Source organism: Pungitius pungitius, chromosome 1, assembly GCF_949316345.1.
Source record: "Pungitius pungitius chromosome 1, fPunPun2.1, whole genome shotgun sequence".
NCBI classification, from domain to species: Eukaryota; Metazoa; Chordata; class Actinopteri; order Perciformes; family Gasterosteidae; genus Pungitius; species Pungitius pungitius.
In genome coordinates this window covers 18,016,206-18,025,388 of record NC_084900.1, presented here as the reverse complement: position 1 = coordinate 18,025,388, position 9,183 = coordinate 18,016,206, and the positions used below count along the sequence as shown (strand labels likewise).

The 9,183-nt window shown below is 44.1% G+C and overlaps 1 protein-coding gene across 1 annotated transcript; it reads left to right on the top strand.

Annotated features, from left to right (window-relative positions):
- The first annotated feature begins 1,587 nt into the window (after positions 1-1,587).
- On the top strand, positions 1,588-8,470 carry LOC119223407 (rho-related GTP-binding protein Rho6-like). The gene is made up of 5 exons (XM_037480707.2): positions 1,588-1,868; positions 2,984-3,071; positions 5,942-6,051; positions 6,144-6,278; positions 6,358-8,470. The coding sequence occupies exons 1-5, from the start codon at positions 1,749-1,751 to the stop codon at positions 6,601-6,603; spliced, it is 699 nt and encodes a 232-aa protein (XP_037336604.1). The 5' UTR covers positions 1,588-1,748; the 3' UTR covers positions 6,604-8,470.
- The last annotated feature ends 713 nt before the right edge of the window (positions 8,471-9,183 follow it).

The following is a 9,183-nucleotide window of genomic DNA, read 5'->3' as shown; positions in this document are numbered from 1 at the left end:
AGAAGCACTTCTATACTCACTAGTTAACATGTAACTCAATTGTTAAACCATATCATGATGTAAGAAGTCCACAACCATGTAAGCTGTAAACCAATAAACATTTTTCTCTCTGGGGGACATTTATGTTTTTACCCAATTTCCATCTGACTTTTCAGTTAAATCCACAAATGTCGTCGTCATGGTGGCGCTCACAAGGACAAGAAATCGTGTCTCCATACAGAGTTTAACGCTGTAAACAGACGGCGTCAAAGGGCCCTCTGCGACACGTTTTTCTTTCATCTTCTGCACAGCCACGCACCACTTCCTCTCCAAAAGGATGACACTCTTGATTTTCCGTCATTCTTCAGATTGATGGAGCCATCTGTCACGCAGCAGCTAATGTGTTTAATGTGAGAATGGCTGCATGCGTCCGCACATGGCTTCATACTATATCCCTGTTGGTCTAAAGGATGAAGACAAAACATCGAAACCTCCGTCAGTGGAATATTTGGGACACCGTTCGAAGCAGTTAACCGGATTTCTGCATGATTTTCTCCCACAAACCTTTTATTCATGTTTTTTTTCACTAAACAAAAAGACATGTTGCAGGCGCTGTGACCTCAGATACTGAAAGAATTCAAGGTCGAAACAATTTGTTTATCTTAAGAAGATACGACCAGCAGAACAAGTGAGATACATTCTGACGACTTCAGGCCTTGTGACTTTCCTTGATGGGGGGGGAGAATACTCACACCTTTTTGATTAATCAGACTTCTCAGATATCTGTTTGTAATTATTTTTGTAGATTTTATGTCCATAACCAGAAAACAACCGAAGAGGACAAAAGTTTTCATACAGTTGTCCCTTACTTTGCGTTAAATGTAAATAAAACGTACACAGAACAATGAATCACTCTAAAATGAAAGTATGAACCATTCAACGGAAATACTCAAGAACCCCAAATTTGTACAGTGTTTCTTTCCATCACTTACTGTATTCACTATTTTGTGAGCACATCTATGAAAGTAAAAACCATTTTGACATTGTCACAGGGGTTGCTGATGCATGTTGAAGGGAGGACTCATATGCAGGCTTCTCGAACAGGTGCTCTTTATTCAAAAACCAAACGCAGACGGACGTGCACCAACGCCGTGTTGACTTAGACAATGACGCGATAAGGGACAACAGGCACACAGGGCTTAAATAGGGAGGTGCAGGTGATTGGACACAGGTGGAAACAATCAGGCAATCACAGGACAAGGCAGGAAGTGAAGTTACCCAGGGACACAAGAGACATGAAAACTACAACATAAGACAGGAAGCATTACATTTCACAAGAAAATATCTGTCTGACTTGCACAAAAGATATGCTTACTTTATTGCACTAATGCAATATCATTTTACTTTTACAACCTAAAAGGGTCAATATTTTCCTAAAATACTTCGTTACTTTTACTTAACTAACATTCTCCAAACTAATGTTGAAGGGCGGGGGGGGGGGGTGTAACATTGTTTTTTGTGTCCCCGATGCCGAATCGCCGCGTCACAGCGGGACGCCACCTCGTGCGCTGCGATCCTCCCCCTTATCCTCCTCCTCCTCCCGCGGCGCGCGCACTGCGCAGGGCCCCATTGGTTAGCGCGAGGATATAAAGTTCCGCAGTGATTCTCCTCATTGATCTGCTTTCCACTCTTCCGACTCCACACACACACACACACACACACACGGACTTTACCGTCACCGCTTCGCTCCGCTGGCAGTCGTCCGCATCATGAAGGAAAGGAGACTCGCGCAGCCGCGCGTCGCGAGGTGTAAACTCGTGCTGGTCGGGGACGTCCAATGCGGTAAAACTGCGATGTTACAGGTTGTGGCCAAGGACTGCTACCCAGAGGTACGGAGACATCCCTTAATAGTCACCTCCTGCAGTCGTCTGTTCGATGGTGTTTCTCATCGCATGTGGAATAAATGAAATGTGGATCCCCCACGAGGGAGAAAACACTTTATCCTCCCACGAGGAGAAGAACACTCGTTTCCTTTAATCGGTGTGCTTTCTAATTGTGTCATTTAAGTTCTAGTAGTGCTATTATTCTTATTCCTAATGGCTTTCATCATCAGTCAAACCACGGTTTTAAAATATGTTTTCACTTCCATCATCATTTTAGTTTTATATATTTTTTACATTCTTTATGAATCTATTTTTGTCCCTTTGCTGCTGCAACAACCAAATGTCTCCTCCGTGGATCAATAAAGGCTCATCTGATCCTCTATATTGTATTTCTTATCCATCGTATTTCTAAAACTGGTCCCATTTAGCGTTAACTATCATAGATTGACAGGCGTGTAGTAAAGGATATTTGACTTTAGTCATTCAGTCTGAGCCACATGGCATCGTCTCAGGTTGGGATGGATTGATGTTGTAGGTTGATTTGATTGAATTTATGAATTCAACATTGTTGAGTTGAGTTACTTGCATTCTTGCAGCTAACGTTGCATTCGGAGGAAAAGAGTGGACGATAGAGATGAGCCATCTTTAGCCGTCTTCGACATATTTATTTTACGAGCTGCTGCTGACACATCAGTCTCACTGTCAGACAGCCTTCATTTCTTCCTTATAAAAAAAACGGCAAAACATTTGGGACGAACAGAACAGTAATGCAAATGCATCCTCTTTAGCCTGCACCTTAGTTGCCCCATTGTGGCTTATGCACAATACAGAACAGTACTGCATTACATTATTACTACAACTGAGGACATAATGAACATATTTTAACAAACAAAACGTTGTACTACATCGATTTAGTCATTTAAGAAACAAAAATCCTGCACAAATATTAACACACATGTGTCTTTTATTCAGACTAATAGCTTATTACATTATTTTTGATGGTGGTGGGATTCAGTAACTGAGTCACTGGTATCTGCTCTTGGTTTTATCATTTTAATAATTACATAATTTTTTAGCTGAAGATGAATTTAAAACCCCTTTTCTTCATGGTCCATATCCAGAATTACGTCCCCACTGTGTTCGAGAACTACACGGCCTGTCTGCAGCTGGAAGACCAGCGTGTGGAGCTCAGCCTCTGGGACACATCAGGTGAGGATCGAGCTCCGATCTAAAGACTGTGATCACCTGACCTCAAGTCCTAGTCATTAGCCATTCAGCTTGGGTACATAAGTCTGGTTCCTGTGTTCATGGGCCGGTTGGTGGAGTTCGGTTTGTTATCATTGATGGATCTGTAGCGCAGTGAGTGGTCTTTTCCTATTGATGGTGTTCACGTCATGTCTCTGCATGTCAAAGGTCATGAGGTCAACGCAATGAACCTACAGACATGACCCACAGGACTGAGAAGCGTGACTCTAATCTCTGGACTGTGTGTTTCAGGCCTGCTGGTGACAATTATTTTCATTCATGATTAAGCTTCAGGTTGTTTTCTTGATCAGTCAATCTATAGAATGATAATAATCTGTAAAATGTCTGGAAGTGATGGAAGGGTCTCTTTAACAAGGAGGCTTATTCAAATCTTCCGGTCCAACAATTTAAAAACCATAGATATCAGTTTATAATGAAAAAGAAAACAGAGAAAATCCTCATATACATCTAAATGTTTCTTCCTGAAAGTCAAATAAGATCAATAATGTTTTTGTTTGTGTGGCTGATTTATTTTCTGTAGTTTGATTGATCAGCTAATCACTGCAGTTCCACTACTATTTATAAGACGTCTAATGAAGATGTGTCCCAAAACTACCTCTGGTATAAAATCTTCCCATATATCAGACCTCTTTTGTGACTTCTTCCACATTGAGGTCAGAGGTGAGAGGCATTATGCAAACATTGTCTATTTAAAAAAAAGATTATAGTAAGTATCATTGATATCAAGTCATTAAGGGGAAATCGCTTATCGCTAATGATTCGCATTTTTAACAATTTTAAGACAAAAAGAATAGGAACACTATCTGCAATCTAATGCATACAGTTCAGAGAACCATAGCTGTGACCGAATGAGCGTAAACATACAGAAACATTATGTAAATTGGATCAATAATGAACCCCATCCTGCACAGATTCATTTCATAACAGCGTCGTGCTCGGAGGAAGTTGAGCAGTTTCCAGTTGGCCTGCAGAGGGGCTGCTTCACAGGGGAGAGGGGGATGCCTCGTCCATGCAGGGGGCAGAAGCGTGTGTGTGCGTGTGCGTGTGTGTGTGTGTGTGTGTGTGTGTGTGTGTGTGTGTGGCGTACGATCCCTGTGAACAGAAGGCATAGAGAGAGAGTGAGCTGTGCATGACCTCCTCACCGCCTTATGGTGTCTTATGTAAGTGAAACCTGCGTCCTGCGGATGTGGGTTTATGTGTCCGTCTCCCACGGAGAGGAACATTTCTGGAGAAAACATTGCGTAATACGACCTGTTTAATTCTCCATCACTCTTTGTGTTTCTTTATCATATCTATTTGTAATATTTTAGATATTTAGATCTTAAAGATACAGGGGTCCATTTAATTACTATCTTTGTTTTTCAATTTGCAGTTTCCTAAAATCTTCACATTTTATATAGTAGTCTAAAATATAAATACATTCAGTTCATAATAAGATAAACAAAAGCAGCAAATCCTTATGTAGAAGCTGAAACCAGAGGCAGAATATTGCATACGAGGAATTCGATGAGCGACCGCTCAGCTCTCACATCATCGCTCCGCACGCCTTGTCCTCACCAAAGGGATGCCAAACACTCTACGCGCACCGTCACGAGAGCGTCTCCTACCCAGAGACTCGTCTGGTTCTCAGCTCTTTTGCCTGTAGACAGCCACCCGCCGGTGTCCAGGGAGGGGGACGCTCCTGTGTGGGGGGTGCTAGGAGTTGTGTCCTCTTTATATCTCCCTACCTCCTCTTCTCTCAAGCCTTACATCATCCTGGATATATTTATGCGAGGGCTCCTTTGATTCCCTCTAAACAAGAGAAGATGGTATGGATGGCAGGTATAAGAGGCACAGCATGACCGATTTTAGTCACGTATTCTGACTGAATGGACCAGAGGGGCTTCAGATATTGTTTTATTAGCGCCTCGGGACAACGTGCAACAGGAAGCTCATTGGAAGTATCTATTCCTCATATAATTATAGCCTCTTTTATTTACAAGGAAAGCTCCTGGGTCCCGAGGACCAGAGGAAGGAAATGAAACCCTAGTGTTGGCGCGCGGGGGAGTGATTAGGTGGCAGAGGGAAGACAATGGAGAGCGGACGTCCTGTCATTCTGTTTTTAGCACCGGGGTCTTCCTCAGAGTTAATGGAAAGCGTCTCCACAGAGCCCGGCCCTTTGTGGAAATACAAGGAAGAGATGTTTCCTGCACACTGAAATTCTCAAACCTCGCAACTGAGGCGTCGTATTTATTAGACAACAATCGGGGTACACGGTCTGAATGATGTTCAATGGAGTTTCTCATTCGTTCTATCCTGGAGCTATGCTAGCTGTTTCCCTATGTTTACAGTCTTTGTGCTTCTAAGCTAATTGGATGCTTATATTTAAATGTTCGCAAGGTGTCAAACGTCTGTTTGAGTGGAATACTTTTCAATGACCCTTTTATTCTCTGTGTAAACATGGGCTTCTTTTAACAGACAGATTAAAGTTGCCTTGACATCGGCATTTTGGCAGAAAAATTATGAAAAGTTCATCCTACGGTGCGATGATGATTTTGTTTCACAGGACATCTGGTGTTCTTTTTAATTTTATTTTTGCTCAATTGACAGTTATGCAAAACAAAGTTGACCAACAAATGGAAAGCTGTTACATCCCGTCGGCGGGGAAGGCGTCAGGCCCAAATATCACGTCAAATGATTTGCTCTCTTTTGTCAGTGTGGCAGGAGTCCATGTGTGAAAGTGTGGAGGACACCAGTAACGGAACATTGTGTGAGTCTCAACTGTGTCGGTGAGACATTTTGTGAGCGTGCGCCGTGACTCTCTGTCTCTCCAGGCTCTCCGTACTACGACAACGTCCGACCCCTCTGCTACAGCGACTCCGACGCAGTGCTCCTGTGCTTCGACGTCAGCCAGCCGGACGCGGTGGACAGCGCGCTGAAGAAGGTATGGAGGTATCATCTTTTTTTCTTCCCCTCCTATGCTTGACCTTCACCCGTCGAGTGTCTTCTTCATGTCTCCCGGGTTCTCCTTCACAGTGGAAAGCCGAGATCCAGGACTTCTGTCCCAGCACGCGGATCCTCCTCGTCGGCTGCAAGACGGACCTGCGCACCGACGTGTGCACTCGCATGGAGCTGTCCAACCAGAAGCAGAGCCCCGTCTCCCACGAGCAGGTCTGTCGCGGGGGGGACTCCTCTTACGTCCTCGAAGTTTCCACCTCCGCCTCAACTCATTGCGTTTTTTCCGTTTCAGGGCTCGTCCTTGGCCAAGCAGCTCGGGGCAGAGGCCTACCTGGAGTGTTCGGCCTTCACGTCGGAGAAGAGCATCCACAGCGTCTTCCGTAGCGCGGCCCAGGCCTGCCTGAACCAACTGCAGCCCGCCAGCAGGCCCAGCCCCGTCCGCCGCCTCTCCAAGAGATTACTGCACCTGCCCGGCAAGACGGAGCTGCTGTCCTCCACCTTCGGCAAGCACAAGTCCAAGAGCTGCGCCGTCATGTGAGCGCGGCCCGAGGTCGTCCCCCCGGGGCCGGGGGGGGCGGGCGAAGGACAAGCAGGTGGTTCGGCGAGGGGCCGGAGGGTATGCAAAGGAAAGAGAGTGACACTTTTCTGCAGCGCATCTCTCTCTCTCTCTTTGCAGCATCCTCCCCAAACTCCACGACAACCACTTTAAAAACAAAAAAAACAAAAAAAAATGTTTGCTACGCTCTATATTAAACTCTGACGCTGAACCTTCGGATCATGACATATCAATTACAAATATCTGTACAAAGAGAGCAGCCAGGTCCCTCAGAGAGTAAGAACGGTGCCTCCCCTTCTGCCGTTTGACTCCATTCCCCCGATGGGAAGTGTTGTAAATTCTGATCGCGGAGCCCCTCCCCATCCATCTCTTTTTCTGAACGTCTCTTTAAGGTCACAGTGGGCTGAATGATGAAATGAAAAGTAAAATCTGACAGTTATAGCACCTAGTCAAACCCCTGAATCCCCCCCCCCCCTCACGGTATTTCCTTTGGGGAATTAATGCCGACAGTGGAGAAAAAACGTTAATTCTGAGCGTGTTTTTCTCAGATCCTAGACCAGCTCTTCATGGCCTCGCTTTAGGAGATTCCAGCTCTTGTCCCATCTCCACAAGCTACTCCTTGAAAGATTTATTTTCAGCCACCCACCGGACTGTTTTTTGTACCAAATGGAAGCCGAAAAAAACATTTTTCATGATCCTGTGCCTCATTGATAATTTTTGTGGAAAAAGTCCTCAAATTTGAGCTTTGGACTGTAAAGGTGTAATGGATTGGTTGCAGGTACGAACTGGATGCCGCCGCTGTTCCCTCGACACCCTTTTTGTTATTTTTGAGGATTGTTGCAGAAAATCACATCTGTGGCAAACAAAAGCTTGTGATACCAAGTTGACACCAAGTGTCAAGCCGATCTTTACAAATTATTCGCGATTTGTATGATTTTAGTGTAAATGCAGCAGTCAGAATTTTCTTTGATTTTGGCCTCATAACCTTTATTTCCTCCCACCAACCTCTATAGTCTCACATAGCCTAAACAAAATATCTTCCGAAATAGTATTATATAGATTATTGTCCACAGTTACCGATGATGCACCTGCTTCCGATCCCATAGCTGCATTCACACTAAATGTCCAAGAGATGAGATGAAAGGTTGTGAGGTTGACTTGAGTCACAGGCTGGTCCTGTCTGAAGAAAGGCGGGGAGGGTTTTATGCTTTCAAAATTTTATATTTCCACTTCCCCAAAAAGCGTCTTGATGCATGATGATTTTTTTTACTCATAGTTTGTTTAATTCCCGCTCGTCTTCCGGCATCAGTGGCCGTTGGACAGCTCGGCTAATGGAGGCCTTGATGATTTGCCTGGATGTACGCAGCTCTGGAATTCCACGTGTTGCCTGGCAACCGTGTGAGCAGGGCTGGGGGCTCGGGGGGCGTGAGCGGGGTTTCCTCACAGAGAGAGGGACGACCTGGCCTTTTTTATTCGTAGCATTAGACGGAAGACGGCCGGGACCCGGGGCCTCGCGGCGTCCAGAGGGGCGTCCCCTGCTCTGCTGGAAGTCGATGTTTCCAACGAGCTCCGCTTGAGTTCAAACACGCAGACGACATTTTACCCTTTTTCTCGCTCGTCAGACGAGCTCGTTTCGCTGTACGTTTCCTTCTCTGCTACCAGAACCGATTATTGGGAATCCCCCTAAAATAGAATGTTATTGTAAGAGAAAAACTAAAATGTTTGTGTCGAGTTGCATTTTATGGCTTTAAATTATTGACTGAATTCTGTATTTGTTATTCTTACATGCTACTTTCATTTAACTCTTAATTTAAATAAATATGAATAAATAAGTAAATTTGCAAATGTTTATTTCTGTGTTAATCCCTTTAAAGACCTTCAAACTGTTCAAACTGACTGTTTCCAAAATGTACATTCCTATTATAGCTATTAACTGTTTAGTAGTTTCAGACCTTGGACCATTTAATGATATCAAACATTTGGGATGATACGTTTTTCTGTCCCCTCGGTATTTATGTTTGTTTACGTCAGTCATTTGATTTCCGTATCTTTTTTCACGTCTAACTAACAGTTCTTCTTATGCGTAAGAGTTCAAGGAGCTTCATCAAGTTGACGCCATAGATTATCTGGGTAATTTAATCACATTCTCTGCAGTCTATTTGGTCTTCAGAAGGAATAATAACATGCATTTATCTCTGAGGTTCACATGAGACTTTTAGGCCCACGATAAAGAGAACACATTGTTCCACTGATGCTGTAGTAATTAACTGCAACGCTGATACAAACTAAATACACATTTTGTTCCAGTTTTAACATTCAGTACAGTCATGGTTTTATTTTTGAGCATCAAACTGAACTTTTGGTTCCTGTGGCAGCAGCTACGCAGCGTGGTGTCAAAACAAGCCTGTGGATTTCATACCACTCGAGCATGAAGGCAGCCTGAAGCCATCGCCCTTCCCCCAGCACACATGCACACGCCCGCATGCCTAATGCCACGATATTTATTACTTTTCATACGTGAATCATTTTGAAAACATGCCACTTTGCATTGCTTTGTTTGAA